General features: G+C 33.8%; 1 protein-coding gene across 1 annotated transcript in view; it reads right to left on the bottom strand.

The window, feature by feature from the left end:
- LOC150104307 (tRNA-splicing ligase complex subunit RTRAF-like) overlaps nucleotides 1–23,993 on the bottom strand; it is a 178,644-nt gene that overhangs the window by 39,416 nt on the left and 115,235 nt on the right. Inside the window, exon 6 of the mRNA XM_090396290.1 lies at nucleotides 16,801–16,872. Within this exon, the coding sequence (XP_090252416.1) occupies nucleotides 16,801–16,872 (72 nt within the window). The remainder of the gene's footprint in view (nucleotides 1–16,800; nucleotides 16,873–23,993) is intronic.

Consider the following 23,993-nt stretch of genomic DNA (forward strand, 5'->3'; position numbering starts at 1 on the left):
ATTCAGAAGTATAACATCATCTGCATAAAGAGCTGAGATTAACATCTGCAAATATTGATATCAGGTTTAATACCACTTTCCTTCATAATGTGATCCATACATATAATTAATAACAGAAGGGATAACATACATCCTTGTCTGACACCAGATTTAACATCAAACCATCATCCTGTTCTTCAATTCTAACTGCTGACTTATAGCTCTAATAAAGTATTGCTTGATATAATGCAACATTGACACCATACAACAGTAGCATTTTGAATAGCTTTTCTCTTGGCACCTTGTCATATGCCATTTACAGAACTACAAAACTTAAATATCTTGTTATATTCCCATGATTTCTCAACTATTTGCCATAAAGTGAAAATTTGATACCGACAGCCTCTATTTGGCCTGAATCCAGCTTACTCTTCACCAAGCTTCCCTTCCACAATCCTTCTCAACCGTTTCTCAAGTATACTTGCATAAATCTTACCATGAACACTCAGTTGGGAAATATCTCTGCAATTCTCACATTCAGTTTTAGTTTCTTTTTTTTTTTTATGTAAGAGTACTATGAAAGCTCTACTCCAATCATCTGGAATTCGTCCCTCTGTACAAGACTACTGAACTATGCAGTGCAGCCACTGCAAGACTTTTATACCTCCATATTTGAGTATTTCTAGTCAAATATCATCTACTCCTTCTGCCTTTCCATATTTCAAGCTTTTGATGGCTTTTTTCTATTCAAGTATTCTGTACTAGTTAAATGTATTCCTGATTGCATACCTGTTAAGTGTTTTTTACCAATGTCCTGTTACTGAATGTTTTGTTTCACAATTTTTGAAAGTAAGGATCAATTACATAGTGGGGTGTTATTACAGACCAGGTGGATCAGTTGCTGGTGATGAAGAAATGCATCACCAAATAGAAAAGATGAGCAGGAAAAGAGTAATTACAATGGGAGACTTTAATTATCCAAATATTGATTGGGTTGCAGTACAATCTCATGAGAAGAATGAAAATGCAATTTTTGAGCTGTTGCGGGACAACTTCCTCAAGCTGACAGAAGGAACTCAAGGACAGTGTTAGTGTTTCAGTTAAAGGTGTAACTATTCTGCCCCCAGTTGGTGACAGTGATCATGCAGTACTAACTTGGGAAGTGGCTAAGTTTATCAATGTTCCATTCAGAAAATGTTACATGCTGAACTACAAAGCAGGAAATCATGACCAACTGAGGAATATACTGAGTTCAGTGGAATGGGATTGGTTGCAGGATGGAAAGAATATCCACAGTGTATGGGAAGTTTAAAAAATACTTAAATGATGCAATATCAGAATGTGTCCCGAGAGTTCGAAGAATAAATAGAGTAGGAATCAAATGGATGTGTAATCTTATTAAGCAAGTAATTTGCAAGAAAAGGACAATGTGATAGGAATACAGTGTGCATAAAGTGACGTTGTTATATTTGTTTATATTTTATTATTATCTTATTAAAATATGTTACCAAATCTTCAAATATATCTTGTCTTCAAATAGAAGACAAGATATATTTGAAAAAACTGCGCCTTTGTAAAAACTACAGTTATCTCATTTAAACTTTTACTATACTTCTGACTTATGGCCACAAATAATAAAGCTCAAGTGTGCAAAACTTACAGAACAAAGAAATCGCCTCTGGCTGGAGCCAATCTCTTTGTCTGACCTACTGGTGTTTATTCTCAACTGAATTTGGAAAATTTATTTAGTTTCCAGCTGCGCCACCAAATTTGTGGGTAGGAGTTGAATCTCCATCCAAAAGAATAACACACAGTAAAACGTATGGAACTTTCCTCTCTTATCTATCACTAAATCTATCAATGTATATTTACTAATCTACAGTCATGGCAATCTAACTTTAGGACACACAGATTCGAATTAATGAGTAGTGCATTGGAAATAGAAATCAGGTAAGTTATTTAAACATGAAAACAATTTATTTATCATCAAGGAAAATGTACAAAAGGTTAAAACTAAAGATTCAAGTAAATCAGGTTCTATTCTTCAAAGACAATTCTCAATACAATTCGCAATTACTACTCTTATGAAGACAATTCGTGTAAGACCACATGTCTATATTATTTCCTTTGTTTGCACCTTATCAGACTTAAAGCAATTTCACTTAAACAAATTCAGGCATAGCTACTAGCAATAATATTAAAAACGTGATATTTCACCTTAACAATTAGCCAAGTTTTCTCTCACATATAATTTAACAAGACCATTCAAAAGTTAGTATAAAGCCTATAGTCCTCAAGTATCATAACAAACAAACTCTACAAATCACATTCACAATTCTGTCTATAGCTAAAACAATAGAAAGATCTTACTTTAAAACAGTTGTCTGGTCCTCTCTGATTGATCCTTGGAATCACTTCCTTCTATTACTTTCCGACCTTAAGCAACGAACACGGGTACTTTCTCCATGATTAATGAGATCTCCTCTTACTTTTTGCGAGCATCAGGAACTTGAAGGCATTGAACTCCGGTATCTACTTTCTTCTAAGAACAACTTAAATTAGTTGTTCCGCACACTTCTGGCATCTAATGGCTGGAATGTGGGTCCTGTCGATGATTGCGAATCATCTTCTACGATGATTAGCGAAACTCCGTCGCAGTAATGTACATCTTATCCTGGTAACTGCTCGAACCTCACTGACCTCGTCGCCTTCTTGAGTCCATAATTTCACGTGACCTTGTAACTTTTCGTATTGATAATAATTTATCAATACGAAATTTATTGTCATTTAGATCAGTAATTTGAAAGAGAAAAAGTTATCGGGAGCTGCTTTTCTCAAAAGGAAAAGAGAAAAGGAAGAACAAATAAAGAAAGCAACAAGTGATATAAGGAGATTTGGAATTTGTGTGAACAAGGGAGTGAGGAGCAGGTTTTTTGCATGGAGTGGCGAGTGATTGGAATGCACTGCCCGAGAGTGTGGGGAGCACAGAGACAGTAAATATATTTAAGGAGCAGTATGATAACCTATGTGTATAATAGCGGACCTCCCACGATGAGTCTTTGACTCCGTGGAGATTTTTATAATAATAATAATTATTAATACTACAAATTGTTCACATATCCGCAAAATTTTCTTACATGCCAATTCCCTATCTCAGTGTTAATGTGTATTATATTATTAGCTTGCTGAATGAATTTTGTTACCTCGTATTTATGAAGGCAAGTTTGTAGTTAAATATGCGATTTATCTTAGTAATGATTTTTTAAATAAATTATTCATTTCATTTTCTTTGTAGCTATAGCAGTGCTGTTTTTAACTTTTTTTTTTGTTTTACGAACTCTTGCATATATTTGAAATTGTGCCCATTGACTACTATATGAAGTTTTATGTTAATATTAAACAAGGTAATTTTTAATTTTATTTTGCTAATTTATTTTTCTTAATGCAGTAAAGTCAGATAAAAATGATTGCATAAAGGGGGAGACTTGGCAAATGACGATTCAATTCAAAATTTTTTACTTTGTTTTGGGCCCATACCTTATGAAAAAGAAATAAATTTTTTTTATGATTTCAGAAACAGACAAAAATGGCAAACCAGAGAAACAAAATAAAACCCTTTCTGGTCATCAATACAGAAAAAGACGAGCAGAACGAGAAGTTATTAGAGCTCAGAAAATTGAAAATCAATTGCGGAAAATTTTGAAATTATTAGAAACAAGAGTCAGTGAAAGTGACATTCCTGTGGAATCCCCCAGTGACAATGAGTCTGAAAATTCGAATTTGTGTTTAGATGATAATCAGGCTCTTGAGAAACATACAATAGCTTCGCCTTCAAATATAAATACCTCAACACTAAATTCTGAGCTTCAAGACGATCCTGCTTTATGGCCAAACTTGCCTAATTCAATAATTGATATATTAGTAAAACGAGGTCGTCCTGCTGAATTAAAAGAGACTTTTTTTTCCACACGATGAACATAATAGAAGTTTTCATGTATCGCATTATAATAGAATTTCGAGTAATGGAGAAACCATTAAAAGATCTTGGTTAATTTACTCGAGTTCAAAAAATGTAGTATTTTGTTTCTGCTGCAAATTATTTTCTAATATTGAAACTATGAACTTAATTTCGGAAGGAAATAACAATTTGAAACATATGTCCCAAGTTCTTCAGGCCATGAAAAATCTCAAGAACATTTTAATAATTTTGAAAAATGGATCGATTTGGAAAAACGTTTAAAAAATGAAACTACAATTGATCAACATCAGCTAAAATTACTCAAAAAATAACAAGAACACTGGATGCATGTTTTCAAACGCATAATATCGGTTATTAAATTTCTTGCAAAAGAAAACAGTGTTCAGAGGAAGTTCAGATACTCTATATACAAATAATAATGCAAAATTTTTGAAACTGATTGAATTATTCGCCGAATTTAACAGCATATTATAAAAACATGTAGAACGCATAAAAAAAATGAAATTCACGTTCATTATTTACGGAAATGTATGCGAAATGAAATCATTAATATATTGAGTAATGAAATTTTAAAAAAAAATTGTATCTAAAATAATGAATGCTAAGTATTTTTCAATAATTGTTGATTGCACCACTGATATTTCACAGCAGGAGCAAATGTCCTTAATTGTAAGATATGTTTCTATAAAACAAAAAAATGAAGAAACCCAAGAAATTATACAAATAGAGGAAAGATTTCTAGATTTTATTAAAATTAATAATACAACAGGATGAAGTAATTTTAAAATTATTAGAAGAAAAAAACTTAAATATTCAAAATATCCGTGGTCAGGGATATGACAATGGGTCAAATACGAAGGGGAAGAATGCAGGGGTATAAGCACTTTTAAGGAACAAAAATCCTAGAGCATTTTTTGTTCCGTGTTATACACATTCCTTGAACTTGATATTGAGCGATGCAGCAAGCTGCAATGTAGATACGGCTTTATTTTTTTACATTATTCAGTCAATCTATAATTTCTTTTCTTCATCGAGTCATCGATGGAAAGTTCTTCTAAACCACATCCAAAATTTTACTTTAAAACCTTTATGCACAACAAGATGGGAAAGTCGCATTGAAGCTGTAAAAGCAATACGAAATCAAGTAAAAAGAAATACATGAAACTTTAATTTTCATCACAGAAGATGCAGCTTAACTGGGCAACAAGGCATTAAAACAAAATTGGAAGCTAGTTCGTTAGCAAAAAAAATTAATTCTTTCAAGTTTATATTTGGCACATTTGTTTGCTATGACATTCTATGTGAAGTCAATGCATCTAGCAAACAATTGCAAAATATCTCTTGCAATATTATGGAAGCCTTGAAATCATTAGATGTCACAAAAAAATTCTTGACGTCATACAGAAGCAAAAATAATTTTTTGAAAGTTAAGTACCAAGCCCATAACTTTGCTCTAAATATTGAGTTAAATGCTGATTTCCCAACTAACGACAGCACACAAACCTGACATGTAAAAACTCAATTCGATTATGAATGTCCTGACGAATCAATTACTAATTTTGAGCGACAGCTTCAAATTAATTTTTTTTTAATGTAATTCTTGATTCAGCAATAACATCAATTACTAAGAGATTTGAACTGCTAAATAAATATGAATCAATTTTTGGGTTTCTCTTTAACAATGGTAACTTAAAATTTGATAATGATACAGTATAAAAAGCTTGTTTTGACTTAGAAATTGTTCTGTTTGATGGTGATCAAAAAGATATTTCAGCAATAGATTTATTGGAACGAATTAAAAATATTGTCTCGGAGGATATCAAATAATTACTCTCCCAAAGAAGTATTAAATTATATTTGTGCAAATAACTGCATAAGTCTTTTTTCTAATGTGTACACATCACTACGAATTCTTTTAATAATCCCAACTAAAGTTGCAAGTGCAGAGCGCAGTTTTTCTAAATTAAAACTTATTAAAAATTATTTCAGGTCCACAATTTTCCAAGAAAGATTAGTGTGCTTTGCCACTTTATCTATTGAAATTGACAAAAGTAGTAAAGTCTTTTGCTGAAATTAAGGCTAGAAAGGTTTCTTTTTTTTAAATAATTAAAACGGTTAATTCTTAATTTAGATTTTTTATATTTGTTTTGTCGTATTTAATGCGATTTATGTAATATTTATAAATTGTGTTAAAATGATGTACTCATTATATAATAAACACAAAAATATTTTATTATTATTTATTTATTCACTATATATATATATATATAATTTTTATATATACATATACAATTTTGACTGAAGGACAGAAAAAAAAAATCTTGCCCACACTCAAAAATTTGCTTGGGTCAGTGCTGTATCTGCAGCATCCATTTAGGCCTAGTTCCAGAAATATCAGGAACAAGAGGGAAGAGTTTTGGGCATTGGTTAGTTGAACTTCACCAAAAGTTAAAGGCATCAGCAAGACATGACTAACAGCAGTTGATGTAGTTTAGATAGAATGTGAAGAGTTTAATATTTTCAGGAAAGATAGAGAATATAGGATGGGGAGGAGGAATACTGTGGCCAAAAAGAATAGATAAGTGAGAGGGCAGCTATCCATTTAAAACAGTCTGGCATGAGATTAAAGCCAATAAGACAAAATATATGGTGGGTTGCTGCCATAGGCCAGGGAATTCTAGGGATAATTTAGAAGACATGTATCAGCAAATTAGTACAATGAGTGCAGGTTGAGTGATCATTATGGGAGACTTCAACTATGGAGATATAGATTGGAAGAAAGAAAGATCACATAGAAGGAAAGAAATGAAATTCGTTCAGGTACTGAAAGATAATTACTTAAGACAGCATGTGATGGAAGAGACTCTGGGTGCAACAATATTGGACCTGGTCATAGGATCACAAGAGCTATCCATAACCAAGGTGGCCACATTGCCTCTGATTGGGAAAAGTGACCATGCGGTCTCGACTTGGGAGATAGTAAAACATGAGGAATATTAATATAATTAACAGCTGTTTTAGCCTGTTTTTGAGGAATGTTATATGAGGAATATTGTCAAGAAAGGGTATATGTGGAACTATACCCTTTCTTGACATAATCACCATACAAGGCAGGTGATTATGACAAGCTTAGGAGGAAGCCTGAAGCTGTGCCATGGCATTAAACCTGCAGGAGAAGGATGTTTGTTAGTAGTGCATGGGAGATAGTTAAGGGGCTCTAGTGGAAACAATATTAAATTGTATATCTAAGATAAGGAGGGTTAATCAGATATGAATGAGATGGATAAGTAATTTCATTAAACATGAACTAAAGAAAATGCTGCAGTTGGTATATAAAGAGAAAAGTGACCAGCAAACTCATGAACAGTACATGGGTTAGAAAGAAAGGTGACCAGCATGGTAAGTAAAGCAAAATCAGATTACTGTATTTTTTGCATTATAAGTTGCAAATTTCATATCTAAAATTGATCTGAAAATTTGGATGCGTCCTATAAGCTGAACGTGTCATATAAATCGGCGCATTTTATACGCTGATGTGTTTTATATGTATATGAAGTTATGGTGTATCATCAGTTTGAATCGTTATATGGTCGTTAATAGTCACATATTTAAACTGGTAACAATACATTATTATATTTAATTTTTTTTTATAATCCATGGAATCTACGAAGCATAGACATAGCTATATGATTGCATTCAAGTGTACAGTGATTGAGTATGTAAAAAAGAATGGCAATAGGACAGCAGAGTGGCACTTTGGGCATCTGCCTACAGAAAAAATGGTAGGAACATGGAGGAAATAAGAGTAGAAATTAATCGAAACAAATTCTAAAAAACATAACCTCTGCAGGAAACTGACTAAGGGCCTAGAAATTGACAATGAATTGAAAACTTGGATAATTGATCAAAGAAGATTGGTTTGCTATGTATCTACAAAAATTATTATTCACCAAGCAAAATGATTGGCAACAGAAAAAAATATTGATTTTATGGTGCTTTAGATTTATGACGAGAAATTTGTGCAAAGATGAAAATATCACAAAAAATGTCAGACGAATTCGAAAATAAAATGAATGAATTTTGCAGATTCATCATAAATGCTAGAAAACAAGACAATTTTGAACTTTCACAGAGAGAGAGATAATATGAATGAAGTGCCTCTGACTTTTGATGTCCTCGAACAAGATTAACTTCAAAGGTGAAAAAAAAAAAAATGTATATATTATTGTTAAAACTTCTGGTCACGAAAAAAAATCACTATACTGTTGTTTTGTCATGATGTGCAGATGGAACAAAACTGCCACCTTTTTTTTTATTTTTAAAAGAAAAAAAATGCCTAAAGAAAAACTTCCCCAAAGAGTTTACATTAATATTCATCCAAAAGGGTGGATAAAGTTATGGATAAAGAAGGTGTGGTCAGGACATCCTGGCAGTTTACGTCAGAAACTTGCTTTGTTAGCATGAGATCAGTTTAGCTGCCACAAAACCAAAGATGTTAAGAATGAATTTCATAAAAATAGCTGTAATTCCAGGAGGACTCATCCCTGCACTTCAACCTTTAGATGTACCAATAAACAGACCATTTCAAGGATTTATGAAGGGGAAAAATGATTCAACTGAATGCAATTTCCAAAATTTTGAGGAAACATCTACAAGTAGGAGAAAGAAGGCAACAATTTCATAGGTGTGTGTGTGAATGGATGAGTTCATGGAATGAAATGAAACTTGAAATTATCAAACTTCGTACCACTCTTGATGGTATGAAGGTTGTGTCAGTTGCTTTAGAGAAAGTAACTGACACGATGAAAAAGGAAAAGTTGGTCCTTGTTGGGGATGTCAATAGCAGAGTAGGAAATGATTCTCAGACATACAAAAATATTTTGGGAAAATTTGGAGAAAAGAGCAAAGCTAATAAAAATGCAAATACATATTGGATTTCTGTTCAGGACATGAACTGGTTATTACTAACACACTGTTCTAACATAAAAATGTGCACAAATTCACATGGAGAGAAGATGCAAGGAATAAGAAAATTCTCATTGACTACGTTATTGTTGATAGTGATGTTTTCTCATTGGTGCAGGACACTACAGTGTACAGAGGATTTGAAATTGGAAGTGATCACTGTTTAGTCTTGAGCAGGATAAAATTTCATATTAAAAAGAAGAATATGTAAGAAAATTTTAAAGCAAATAAAATGTGAGCAGCTCTCAGATGTGAACTGTAGACTAAAATACACAACCATTATTCAAGAAAAAATGAAAGCGTTTTAAAGCAGAAAACAAACCCTGAACATTCCGTGGCAAATCCTGAAGAAAACAATGATTGATTCAGCCAGAGTGGTGAGGTTGCCTGCAAGGATAGAAAAATCAGAATCCATGGTGCACACAGGAAGTTAAAGAGGCGGTGAAGGAAAAAAAGAATGCAAAACAGCAAAAGTTCCTGGCCAATAAGTCAGCTTGTGCTCTTGCAGAATACAGAGACAAATGTAAGAAAGTTAAAACTAGCTAAACAAAAGTCGTGGGAAGACTTTGGCAAGAACATAGAAAATAAACATCAGGAAGGTGGCAAAATGTTCTGGAGGCTGATGAAAAAGTGCAGAAATGGAAGTAAGAGTGCTGTAAAAGGAATTAGACATGATAAAGGTGACATGAAAACTAGTGAAAAAGATATCCTTGATGTATGGAGTAATTACCTGGAAAAATTGCCAAACAAAACAATCAGTGGCAGCACAGTAATAAAAAACACTCAACAGGCATGCAATCAGGAATGTGTTCATACTTGAAGTAGATAAAGCCATCAAAAGCCTGAAATGAAGAAAGGCAACTAAAGTAGATGATATTCAACCAGAAATACTCACGTGTGGAGGTATAAAAGTCTTACAGTGGCTGCAGCATAGTTCAGAAGACCTGGACAGAGAGATAAATTCAAGACAATTGGAGTATAGCTCTCATAGTATCCATATATAAAAAAAGGAAATCAAACGGAATGTGAGAATTACAGCGGTATTTCTCTACTGAGTGTTCCTGGTAAGATTTATGGAAATATACTTGAGCAACGGTTGAGAAGAATTGTGGAAAGGAAGGTTGGTGAACGGCAAGCTGGATTCAGGCAAAGCAGAGGCTCTCTGGATCAGATATTTACTTTATGACAAATAGTTGAGAAATCATAGGAAGACAACCAAGATCTCTATTTAAGTTTTGTAGAAAAGGCATATGACCAAATGCCAAGAGAAAAGCTATTCAAAATGCAACAATGGGGCATTATATCAAGCAATACTTAGTCTTTGAGTTGTAAGGTCAGCAGTTAGAACTGAAGGAAGTACAGGAAGATAGTTTAATATTAAATCTGGTGTCAGACAAGTATGTACATTATCTCCTCTGTTATTCATTATCTATATGGATCACATTATGAAGTGGTATTAAACCTGATATCAAAATTTGGAGATGTTAATCTCAGCTCTTTACTTCATGTGGATGATGTTACACCTCTAACTAAATCTGGTACAAGTCTGCAAGATTCCCTGACTAAATTGAATAACTGTTGTAATAGATAAGGTGGTGTGAAGGTCAGCAATAACAACACACAGACAATGAAAATAGGCAGAAGTACAGAAAATATCAACTGCGTTGTGAATGGAGAACCTATAGAACAAGTAAAACATTTCACCTAATTAGGCATGATTTTTTTAGTGAAAATGGTACATAGACAACAGAATCAATAATGCTGGTATGGTAGGAAGTCAACTGAATAAATTTATATGGAATAAGAGAGAAATTAGTCAAAACACTAAATTAGATGTATACAAGACTGTGTGTTCAAGTCAATTTTTATCTTATTGATCTGAGAGCTGGGTTAGAAATAAAACACTTGACCACAGACTAGAGATATAAGTCCTGAGAAAGATTAGGGGTGTGAAAACAGATGGCATCAATGGCAATATCGTATTAAAAACAACGATATCAGAGAAGAACTTAACATTGTTAGCATCCAGGAATGTGCAAGCAGAGCTAATCTCAAGTGATGTGGTCACTTAAACAGAATGGGAGAGGAAAGATTAGCAAAACAACTGCTCTCCGCCAGATTGGCAGGAAAAAGCCCCACAGGAATACGAAGATATAGGTGGATTGACACAGTAAAAAGTCCCTTAGAAGACAGAAATATAAGATCTGATATGTCTTGACAGTTAACAGATTGATTTGGAGGAAAATTGTTGACAGGAAGTTAGTAATGATGATGTAAGTTCTTCATGTATTACTATCATAATATCCTGTACACCTCTTGAGGGTACATGTCAGGAATTTGATGATGAGATTTTTTAACGATATTTTATTAATAATAATGGTCTTTTTATCTAATAAAGAGATAAGAATATGATACTCTATGAGAGAAAACATGGCTTTGTGAAGGGTCACTCATGCCTAAGTAATTTGATAACTTTTTTTTTTTTTTTTTTTTTTTGATAGTAGAGTAACAGCTGAGCTGGATAAAGGAAATGGCTACATGCCTACTGGATTTTGCAAAAGAATTTCATGGACTACCACACGGAACTCTGTTATACAAATTAAAACAAATGGGGATGGATATGACACTGGTTATGGGGATAAGAGAGTGGCTGCTTGACAGATATCAAAAAAGTGGTATACAAAGAAGCACTTGACTAATGGTCCTAGCACACTACTGTTAATTTGTACACAACTAACAACATAGGAAGCAATCCAAAATGAAATATTGAGTTGTTTGCTAAAGATGAAAAATTAGGTAGATTAATCAAGGTGATGTTGAAAACTTATGGATGATTTAAACAGGCTGTCAGTATTGGCAAAAGAAAATGGGTGTCAGTTTAATGTGAAGAAATAAAGTTATGCATTTTTGGATAATCAATTACAAACAATGTACCACATTGATGGACCTATACTTCAGGAAATAGATGAGGCTAGGGATTTAATGGGTGGTGGTCGACACAGTTGAAGTTTAGAGGATATGTTGCTAAGGTAGCTCATAAGGTGACTTGTCTACTGAAGAACACACTAACAAGTAGAGATAAGGAAGTTATTCCTCTTTATAAGGCCTTGGTACATCCACATCTGGATTACTGTGCTCAGGGCTGATCTCTTGGGGATGAGGAAGTGGTAGAGAGATTCAGAGGCAAGCAACCAAAATAAGTGGGTCTATGGAATGTTGCTTATGAGGATAAACTGTGGCTGCATGGATTGCAGAAGTTGGTTGAAAAAGAGGAATGTGACAAACATTTAAGTTACGTAAAGAGTTTTATAGGATTGATGGTGGTGGTGGGGGGGGGGGGGACATTTCAGCAAATATCAGATAAATTTTCCCAGACATCTTGATTCTTTGAACAATTTAAAGACCTTAACAACAATAGCATAATCAACATTTTTCTGGTTTAAATAAATTTTTATGTGTCACCAGCAGAAATCCAGCATACATTAGAGACCACAACATCTAAATGAATTACGTTTATTTGCATAGAACATTTTTCAGCATACCCAAGAGTCAAATTTTGCATTTGACTCTTGGGTATGCATTTTGACTTGGGTATGAAATTTGACTCTTGAGTATGCATTTTGCCCCTAAAATCATATTTTTTGTTTTTTCATCAATTCAACTTCAAGAACCACAAATTGAAAAATTTCTGAAAAACAAATTTCTGATTTTTATCCAAGGGGAATTACATCAGTTGTAGAAAGAAAAAAAAACTGCAATGCAATGTAATATAGTACAACAGGTATTTATTTTTTCACATTATGTGAACACATCTTTAATAGTCATTTCTACTGTTTTCAAGCAGCTGCTACAGTTACTTATCCTTTCGTGAATGAAGAACAACACTGGATGCATAAGTTAAAACATACGAGGGTGGTCTGAAAGATTCTCGGCCACGATCATAGATGGCAACACTATTGGCGAGATTTTTTTTTTCTAAGTTGGTACATCTCTCATAAGCATCCATGTGAAATTGCAACTCATTCTATCGAGTAGTTTGTTTTATATTGCTGTCTGAAGCAAAAGTTGGTTGAAAAAGAAATGAAATGGATAAAATTGAGTGTTATGCGGTTATAAAATTCTTTGTAAAAGAAAGTTTAATGGCAACAGAAATTCATTTGAAGTTCATAAAAGTTTATGGGTACTCTTCTCCTTCGTTTTCGACAATTAAGAAATGGGCTGCTGAGTTTAAACATGGCCATACCAGTGTTGAAGATGATACATGTGAAGGACATCCAAATAACAACACCAGAAATCGTTGATCAAGTGCAAGATATGGTACTGGATGACCAGCAAGTCAAAATGCGTGAAATTGTTGAGATTATATAGGCATTTCATAAGAACGTGTAGGATATATTTTGCATGAAGAATTGCAAATAAAAAAAAGCTTTGTGCATAATGGGTGCTGCGCTTGTTCACAGCAGATCAAAAATGCACTCGCATGAAAATCTCTGAACAATTCTTGGAGCGTTTTAACAATAATAAAACTGAATTTATGTATTGATTTATTACTATGGATGAAATTTGGATTCACCATTACACAACAGAATCCAAACAGCAGTCAAAACAGTGGACAGAAGCCGGTTGTTCAGTGCCAAAGAAGACAAAGTCGGTTCCATCAGCAGGATAGGTCATGGCATCGGTCTTTTGGAATGCTAAAGGCATTTTGTTTATTAATTATCTTGAAAAGGTAAAACAATAACCCGGAAATATTATTCCGATCTTTCCAGACTAGACGAAAAAATTCGTGAGAAAAGACCCAGCTTACAGAAGAAAAATATCACCTTTCATCAGGACAAAGCACTGCGCACAAAGGTATTTTGGGAATGGGAAAATTAAGGGATCTGCACTATGAATTGTTGGAACATCCATCCTAATCCCTGGATTTGGCACCCTCTGACTTCTATCTCTTCCCAAAACCAAAACTCTTTTTGGCTGGTCAGCATTTTTCTTCGAATCAAGAGGTGATTGTAGCTGTAGAGGGGTATTTTGCAGATCTTACTGAGAACCACTGCAGGGACGGGATAATGTGCTGGAGCATCACTGGAATAAATGTATTCGTCTTAAGGGAGATTATGTTGAAAAATAGCAATAATTATGAAATTATAAATTCGTTTTTTCATTGTTAGACCGAGAACTTTTCAGAGCACCCTTGTATTTTAAACATTATTTTTACACTCTGCAATTTTATTTTATGCACATAAATGGTAAGCCTTAGCTCACAAAACAAGTTTTTGTTAACAGGAATAAAGCCAGAAGATATGAAAAATTTATTTATGCTATAGATTTATTATCATTACATAATCAAATCATTATGTACATGCATATGGAAGATAATCAAACAGTCAACACATGCACTTTAAAGGAATGGTGTAAAATTCGATGCAATAGAAAATTTTAAATTTTCAGCATCGACTTTTACAGAGGTCATAAAAATGTGTAAATATAGTAAAATTACACGTTGTCATACTAATTGTAAACCCATAGGGGTATCTGACACAAAGAGTAATGCAGAATTGTTCTTAAAATTATTAATTAGTATAAATGTTCAAGTTGTGCACTTTAAGTATGCTTATCAAATTGATATTGTAATAATAGTCTAGTAATGAAATAGAATTACCTTAATTAAAACAGATTATGTCTGAGACCTAAAAGCTAACAAAAGCGCTGAAGGTCATTGCAGCAAGGAAGTTTCCAGCCTTTGTTAAAGGTTAAGACAGCTGACGTCAGAGTGATCTCAGGATATCTGGGTGGTCTCCGACCCTAAAACACGGAACTCCTGAAAACTGTATATAGGAGGCCTGAAGGGCAAGCTCTCTCTCTTTGTCATCTAGCTGCAGTCCACAGGTCAGTTTGGACTCGTCGGTACATAACCCTTGGAGAAACGGGCAGTCCCAGAGAAGAAGTGAAAGTTTTAGCGATGCATAGGAAGTAAAGGAACTTGCCTTGTGCACCGAACGCAGGATGGCGTGAGGCGACCTAGTTCCTTTGGCGAAGATGTGCTGCTACTCCTGCATGTGAATTACAGAAGGATGCCTGTCGAGCACTGTACGAGAAATTCCAGTACACTTAATGGATTGGAGAAGTTGGCAGAAACAGCTAAGGATCGTATGTGCTAATAGGACTATATGTATTGTCAAGAACCTATGAGTAGAAATCTTTGTGTTAATTATTAAGTACGAAAGGATGATTGTGAGTCCACTGGACATAATGTTACTAGGCTAAATGAGAATGTCGTGGATAGCAAAGGTTGATATTGCAATGATAGCATAGCATAGCATAAGGATAGTAACTGCCAGAATTATAGAATACGAGAGTCTCCTCTCACTATATTGGGAAGTTTAATATTGTTAGATAAAAGTTGATATTCATGTTAAGGTTATGAGAAGAATTGGATGAAAAGTGTATACTAGTGTAAAGATTTACTTTAAGTTAAAATAAATGTTTTGTTTGTTTAATAGAGACTATTGCCTGATCTTTGTACAATGCACTACCTCGCAAAAACTTCGAACCTTTATGCTTAGAATTTGGGGAACTGCAACACTGTCAATTAAGCCCACAATTATAGCTATATCCTAAAGGTGCTATAACATATCTCCGATGCTCTACGTGAAGAATTCAGGTGGTGCAGTCATTAATCAAATAAATTTTCCTGAATTCTTTTAGCAGAGGAGATAGTTATCTGTATCCGTGAATTGGCCTAGTTCATAGGCTTATTCACCAACAGCATCACCATTTGTAGGAATCGTAAGGTTAAAGTGATACTAAGAAAAGATTAAGGAATTAAGCCGGCCACACTCTACAAGATAAGAACAAAGATATTACAACGGCACAGTCAACACACATCATTATAAAACAATGCAAAACTCAGTACAGTAGGATCTGTACTGATAATTGTATATTTGATTTCAAAAAAGCTGCAATTATGTGTATGATTACCACCCTCTCTTTGAGATTTTGACATATTTCTATATGGATGGGATTCATTTCATGCTCTGCTGTTTATAAAAGTTGTCCTTTCTAGTAATTCAAAAAATCTTATTTTTTTTCCTTCCTGAACCGTCTTCTCTGATCATATTAACACCATCTAATTTCTTGTTTTTAAATCTGTCCACACAACACAAATGAAATTAGCTCCATTCAACTTTATGGATAAACCATTTCATACTTATTACTTGAAACAATCTAACCTATTTTGGTCATTTTAGTGTCAGTAAAACCAATGATGCTAGCATAGCATTTTTCTAATCCTTCAGTTAACTCCACTTCACTTTCCATCAATACTTCTTGTATTGATTGATGGTGCCTAACTTTAGGCTGTTCCGGTAGCTAACTTCAGTGTATGAATAGGCTCCCTGATGAAGGCAGCATGGGGGTGGCATCTTATAATTAAATAATGTTCCAGTTTCAGCTAACACAGAATTAAGTTCCAGGTACAAAAATGCTATCTAATCCTTGTTTATTTAGAAGTAAATAAGCAACATAATTCAATAGGAAGATGTGAAACGAATAATGTGTCAGAAGTACCCCACCAGCAATTGGTTCTTCACATTCCTATGTGGGATGTGGAGAACCACCTGCTATGGAAATTACCTCTTAGTTCTCTAGCTCAACCTTTAAACAACATAATAAAGGCAAAGAATGAAAAAGATAATACAGATAACCAATCTTTGTGTTTTACTTTTTTTTTGTAGTGTTAATTATGTGAAGATATTTGCACATAATTTTAGTGTCAGTAAAACCAATTATACTTTAAATAATACTTTAATTAAATTAGCATGTATATATCACTGAAACCAAAACCTAAGTATTCAAAAGAATTCATAAATGGAACTTACTTCATTTTTTTTATCTTTCAGATTAGCTATTGCTTCATTTGATAAATGCTGCTTTACAAAATTGCATATGGCCTGAGGGGAAGAAAACTAATTACTACATTTTAATCAAGACTTATTCATTTTCATAAGATGCATCAGAACAAAAAAAAAAGTTGTATCAATAATAACTAATAATTAAAGATTAGCCAATCTTTAATTCCTTAATAAGACCATAGTAATTATACCTGATAGTTATGCCACTGAAGTGAAGAATTTAAAAGTTTTTTTTAATATTAATGTTTATTTCCAATGTCCTTTATTACTGTCAACCGAGCAACTACTCCACTCTTTCATAACATTGCAGATTTAATATTATCATCATTAGTGACCTCCGGAGACACCACAGATTGCCCACACCAGCTGTCATACCTTCTCTTAAATTGATTTACACTAGATGTACTCGCTACCTTGCCAAGAAAACTGTTCCACTCACTCACTGCTGTGGACAAAAATCTAGCTCTTGTCCCTTTCTTAACCACACAAACTTCCGCAAATGCCCACTTGTCCTCTCTCCACCTTTCATATAACGAAAATTTTCATCAGTTGATAACCTATAACATCCTTTCAGAAGTTTACAGACATGTATCATATCACCCTTCTTTCTCCTGTTTACCAGTATCTGCAGTCTATATATACTCTCAATCTGTCCTTGTAATCTACATTCCATAATACAGATTTCACCTTTTCCATAGCTTCTTTATCCCCTCCAAACTGAGAACACCAAATGTGCACATAGTAACAAAGGTAGGTTAGCAGCAATGCCATGTAAAGAGGCAAAAGGACTTCCTTATCCTTATATGTCAATATTCGTTTCAAACCATTACAATTATCCTCGGAGTTGTATTTGCAGTGTTTGCAATGTAACCTTTGCACTTCAGTTTCCTATCCACAATAACTCCAAGATCCCTAGCCTCAATTTTTCGTAACACAATCCCACCAATATAACATACCGTGGGAATTCTCATCATGCCAAAGCGATGAGAATTCCCATGTCATGATTACACTTTGGTATGATGAGAATACTACAAAACTTTATGCTTACTACTTACTTGTATCATTAAACTGACAGCTATTATTTGTCCTGTCTAAGGTTATTCAAATCATTCTTTAAGTGCCATATATCAGTAGCATGCCTATCTTTGTATCATCAGCAAACAAGTGAACATCTCCTGTCAGGTCCTTCCAATATATCGTTAATGTATAGATTGAACAACAATGACCCAAGGAATAATCTCTGGAGAACACCACTGGTTAGTTACCTTAAATTTTATCAAAGTCAACAGTATATATTCCAGTCCCATATCTCAAGTTTATGCAACAGCCTTTCATGTGGTATCCTATCAAAAGCCTTAGCAAAGGCAAACAACATCACAATGTATTCATTCCCTTTCTCTAATTCAGCCACAGAATTATAAAATATGAGTAAAATGCCAGAACACAACCCCCCCCCCCCTTTAATAAATCCATGATGCTCTTTGTAAAGGTTGGTCAATTGTTAGAGCCTCTTCTACTAATGGCTCAGCAAAAAAGTTAAGCAAGTGTGAGCGTGGTTAGTAGTTGAAAGAGATCAATCATTCGATGCTGTTGCCACACTCTCCCTCGATGAGTCTTTGGACTCCCTGGAGGCGTCACATAATAATAATAATAATAATAATAAAGTACAGCTTGTCTGTCAATCCACTTCTGTATGCAAGTTCTTACCAACTTCTCTAAAATCTTCACCACTATGCCACATACTGATAGATTGGTAGTTAGACATCAGTTTTTGCACCACCTTTTCCTGAGTTGAGCTCAAGTTATACATGTAAAGTTAAACAAGTTAAATATGTAAAGATTCAAGCCATTTCAGTTGAACATTCCTTCAGTACCTATACTGATATCTCATCTAGTACTATTCCTGAACTAATGTCCAAGTAATTCAACAGCATTTGAACCTCATCCTTATGCACCTCCATCTTGTCATCAGTTTAGTAGTTGCATTGTGCACCTTGTTGATAGACCTCAGAAAAGTGAGCACTCATTATTTGAACAATCTCATCAGTTCCTGACACAAGAGTACTTACCACATGCTTAACTAAAGTTATTCTTTCTCATTCATTCTTTCTTTTACTTTCAAGCATAGCAATAAAAAATTTTTTTCAGGTTGCCCTTAGCCTGCACAGCCAATTTCTTTTCATACTCTGATTTAATTTATCATACAATACTCAATGTTTCTGGCCTGCACCTATATTCCATAACTCCTCTCACTCTTATTCTCATGATATTCTTTCCATGTAATCTTTCATGGATTATCTTGCTTGATAAGATTGCACATCCATTTTACTCCCATTCTATTTGTTCTTTGAACTCTAGGGCAGTGGCGGCTCGTGGCTTGAAATCGTGGGGGGGGGGGGGGGTGCTGCAACTTTTGAAATATACATACATACAATGTAAGTCAGTATATATGTGTTTGGATAAAATATCAACATTATGGTAAAAAATTTAAAAAAAAATTAAACATGAAAAAATATTGTTTATTATCAATAAAATTATATAGTTTGGTATAATTTAAAATTACTTAAAAATAAAATATATTCTTCTTGTTTTGTTTCATTTATTATTTTTTTTGCATCACTTTTGCATTTATTATACTTTTTGTTTATTATCGATAAAATTAAACAGTTTGGTATAAATTCAAAAATCACTTATAAATAAAATATATTCTTGTTTTGTTTCATTTATTATGTTTTTTGCACCACTTTTTCATTTATTATACTTTTTTGTTTATTATCAATAAAATTATACAGTTTGGTATAATTCAAAATTACTTAAAAATAAATTATATTCTTCTTGTTTTGTTTCATTTATTATGTTTTTTGCACCGCTTTTTCATTTATTATACTTTTTGTTTATTATGGATTTACAATTTTTGGCCATTACAATTAAATCATTTAATGTCCAAATATTTAAAGAGACGGAGTAAACACGATAAGCACTACGAACACTCTACTACTGGTACAAACTGCATATAAACAGTGGAATTGCGTGACGGAGAGTGCTGCATTAGCCTAACAGCTGGCATCTCACTATGACGTACATATGCTTGCGTGCATAGCAATATGATACTGTGGTAAACACAGTGCTGCTAGCATCCTTCACCCTCCTAAGTGCTACAAGATGGATTTTTATTATTTTTTATACAAAATAAGAGAATTGTATAGGATTGTTGATGATAAAATTAAATATTACAAGCAAATATAAATAAATTAATAAATATATTTATATATCGAGAAAAATTGGGGTGCTGCAGTTCTGCAGTGCCTATGCACAAGCCGCCCCTGTTCTAGGGACACATTTAGATACAACCTCATTTAAGCATCTTTTCGTAGCTTACCATATTGATACTATAAGGCCAAAGATAGTATTCTTCTGAGTATGTCATAATTTCCAACTTTGTTGTTCAGCATGTAACCTGTAACAAGAAACACTGAAGTCAGTACAGGAGAAGAGAAGAGAATGTTGAAGATAAGAAGGGATACATCAGAACAAATAGAGGAGCAATATAGAAGAAAGTGTAATGAGGTGAAGAAAGCAGTCAGAATGGAATGGTTAGAAGCTCAATGCAATAACATAGAACAGTACTAAGGAGAGCATAGAACTAGGGAGGTGTACAAAATGATCAGAACAATTAATAAAAGGTGGCAACCAAAACAGATCACAATTAAAGATGAAAAAGGCAAAGTATTGATGAATAAAGACAAAATGGTACAGCAGTGAACAAGATACTGTAGTGAGTTATATGAAGAAAAACTAGATTTAGATGGAGTTGGGAAACTGATTGAAGATATCATCAGGCAATGAGTATGACATGGACATTTTAAGAGGAGAGGTACAAAAAAGCAATAAGATGGTTAAAACACAACAAGAGCACTGGTAATAATAACATCACTGGAGAAATGATTAAATGTTGTAATTAAATATGCACCAACTATGTAATATGGAAGGAAGGAAGGAAGGGAAAATGCCAGAGGAAAGGGTGAAATCGATATTAATAACATTATATAAGAAAGGAAATAAGATACAATATAAAAATTATAGAAAAACTGCTTTGACAAGTCACCTTGTAAGGTAATGATGATGACACTGATAGAAAGATTGAGAACACAATTGGAAGAATACCTTGCAGATAAGCAAGCAGGATTTAGGAAAGACAGAAGTACAAATCAACAGATTTTGACAATATACTTGTCAAAATCTGTTGTCAAAAAAAAACATATATACTTGCTTTGCTGATTTTCAGAAGACATTTGACAGTATCGACCAGAAAGTGACATTAACAGTGCTAGCGTAATAATGTTGTCTGTGCTTATATTACCCTGCTTTGTCTTCTCTTTACTTAAAACATTGTGAATGGTCGGTTGCCTTAACTATCAACTACAGCCATTTATCTATTTCTACTATATCTTATTTTTCAAGCTCTACAGTCTAATAAATTTATTTGTTTTAATGACTGCACCAATTAGACTATATTCTGAGTATAAGAATATAAGATCTTAAATCAAAGACTAAGCAGATATTGTTTCAATTCCTCATTTATATTACTCTTACTTTAAACTAGTCGTGGCTCGAATATAATTCATATAAACGTTATTATTATTATTATGTGACACCTCCAAGGAGTCCAAAGACTCATTGAGGGAGAACACCCACTCCACAACTCTCTGTCTCCACCAACTATCAACTTCTATCTTATGCAGGTTTGAATTTTTTTAGGAGAGTGTATTGACAGAATCAGTCCAATGTGTTGTTTACAAACCATTTAATTAAGTCAAATAGAAATATGTACAGAATGAGTCACATTCACATATATACACGTCATAACAATTTTTTTTCTTTGCTATTCTCAATCCTTTCTAATGTAATCTTAGGTCTAAGCTAATTCACAATCTAGCATAACATAAACTGAATATAAGACATATCTTGATTAAGCCTAATTCACCATTAATATACTTTATCTCATAAACATAGATGCTTGACATATGTTCTTGTTCAGTATTTCAACTGCTTACAATTCTTGTTCAGCAGTCTTTCACGTTAACCTTTTGTTCATACATAATTCTTCTTCTTCTTGTCTTTCTTTCCACTAGATAACACTATGCCTTACCTTATAGGACCCTTAACATGGTGCCAATGTACAGCTCCTTCCCTTTGAGATGAACGACACAATATTTCATGCAGTTGTACCCAGGTAGAAGACTCAGAACTCTCGATACTTCTTTTTTAATTTCCAACAGCGATTCCAGCATGATGGTGGATTCAGGTAAGAGAAGGCTTAGAAAATCTTAACACAAACGACACTTATCTTTCAATTCCCAATGGTGGACCCAAGTAAGAGAAGGTTTAGAAAAACCCTAAGACAAAATTCCTTCCCGACGAACTGCGTTTTGTAGGTCTGGACCTCCATTGTGCATGTCTCTCTAAATTGGTCACGTATTTACCTTTGGACATGATCACATCATTCTTCTTGCGTCTTTGGAATTCTTTATCCACAGCAGCTATGATCACATACTGACCTTTGGATATGATGACGTCATTCTTCGTGGGTCTTTGGAAATTTCCGATTCTAGCATATTCTCAGAATTCTTCATTAATTTTAGCATTAGACTTACTGATTTAACATTATTTAATAACCTTACATGATGACATCATGCGCCACATTATTTTAACAAAGGCTCAATACAATATTATTACATCATCATCATCAAATTCTTGCATGTACCCTCAAGGGGTGTACAGGATATGATAGTACTACATGAAAAAAATTACATCATTATTAATTTCCTATCTACAATTTTCCTCCAAATCAGTCTGTTACTTGTCAACACTCCAATATTATCAGATCTTATATTTCTATCGTCTAAAGCACTTTGTACCGTATCAATCCACCTATATCTTGGTCTTCCTCTCGGTCGTTTTCCTGCCAACCTGGCAGAGAACACTTGTTTTGCTAATCTTTCCTCGCCCATTCTGTTTCAGTGACCAAACCACCTGAGATTAGCTCTGCTAATGCATTCCTGGATGCTGACAATGTCAAGTTCTTTCCTAATATCCTCGTTTTTAATATGATACTGCCATTGATGCCATCTGTTCACGCCTATAATCTTTCTCAGGATTCTCATATCTGAAGTCTCTAGTCTTTGGTCAAGTGTTTTACTTCTGACCCAGCTCTCAGATCCATAAGTTAAAACTGGTTTGAACACTGTCTTGTATACAGCTAATTTAGTGTTCTGACTAATTTCTCTCTTATTCCATATGAATTTATTCAATTGACTTCCCACCATACCAGCTTTGCTGATTCTGTTGTCTATTTCTATATTTAATTTACCATCTTCAGTAAAAATCGTGCCTAAATAGCTGAAATGTTTTACTTGTTCCACAGGTTCTCCATTCACAACACAGTTGACATTTTCAATGATTCTGCCTATTTTCATTGTCTGTCTTTTTATTGCTGACCTTCATACCATATCTATTACAAGAGCTATTCAATTTAGTCAGAGAATCTTGCAGACTTGTAGTGGATTTATTTAGAAGCATAACATCGTCTGCATAAAGCAAAGAGCTGACATTAACATCTCCAATTTTGATATCATGTTTAATACCACTTTCCTTCATAATGTGATCCACATAGATAATGAATAACAGAGGGGATAATGTACATCCTTGTCTCACACCAGATTTAACATTAAACCATCTTCCTGTACTTCCTTCAATTCTAACTGCTGACTTACAACTCAAATAAAGACTAAGTATTGCTTGATATAATGTCCCATTGACACCATATAACTGCAGCATATTGAATAGCTTCTCTCTTGGGACCTTGTCATATGCCTTTTCCAGATCGACAAAACTTAAATACAGATCTTTGTTATATTCCCATGCTTTCTCAACTATTTGTCATAAAGTGAAGATCTGATCCTGACAGCCTCTATTTAGCCTGAATCCAGCTTGTTCTTCACCAAGCTTTTCTTCCACAATTTTTCTCAACCATTTCTCAAGTATACTTGCATAGATCTTGCCAGGAACACTCAGTAGGGAAATACCTCTGTAATTCTCACATGCAGTTTTATTTCCCTTTTTATATATGGGTACTATGAGAGCTCTACTCCAATCATCGG

This window comes from Typopeltis vanoorti, chromosome 8 (assembly GCF_054136105.1).
Source record: "Typopeltis vanoorti isolate ZY-2024b chromosome 8, IOZ_Tvanoo_1.0, whole genome shotgun sequence".
NCBI lineage: Eukaryota > Metazoa > Arthropoda > Arachnida > Uropygi > Thelyphonidae > Typopeltis > Typopeltis vanoorti.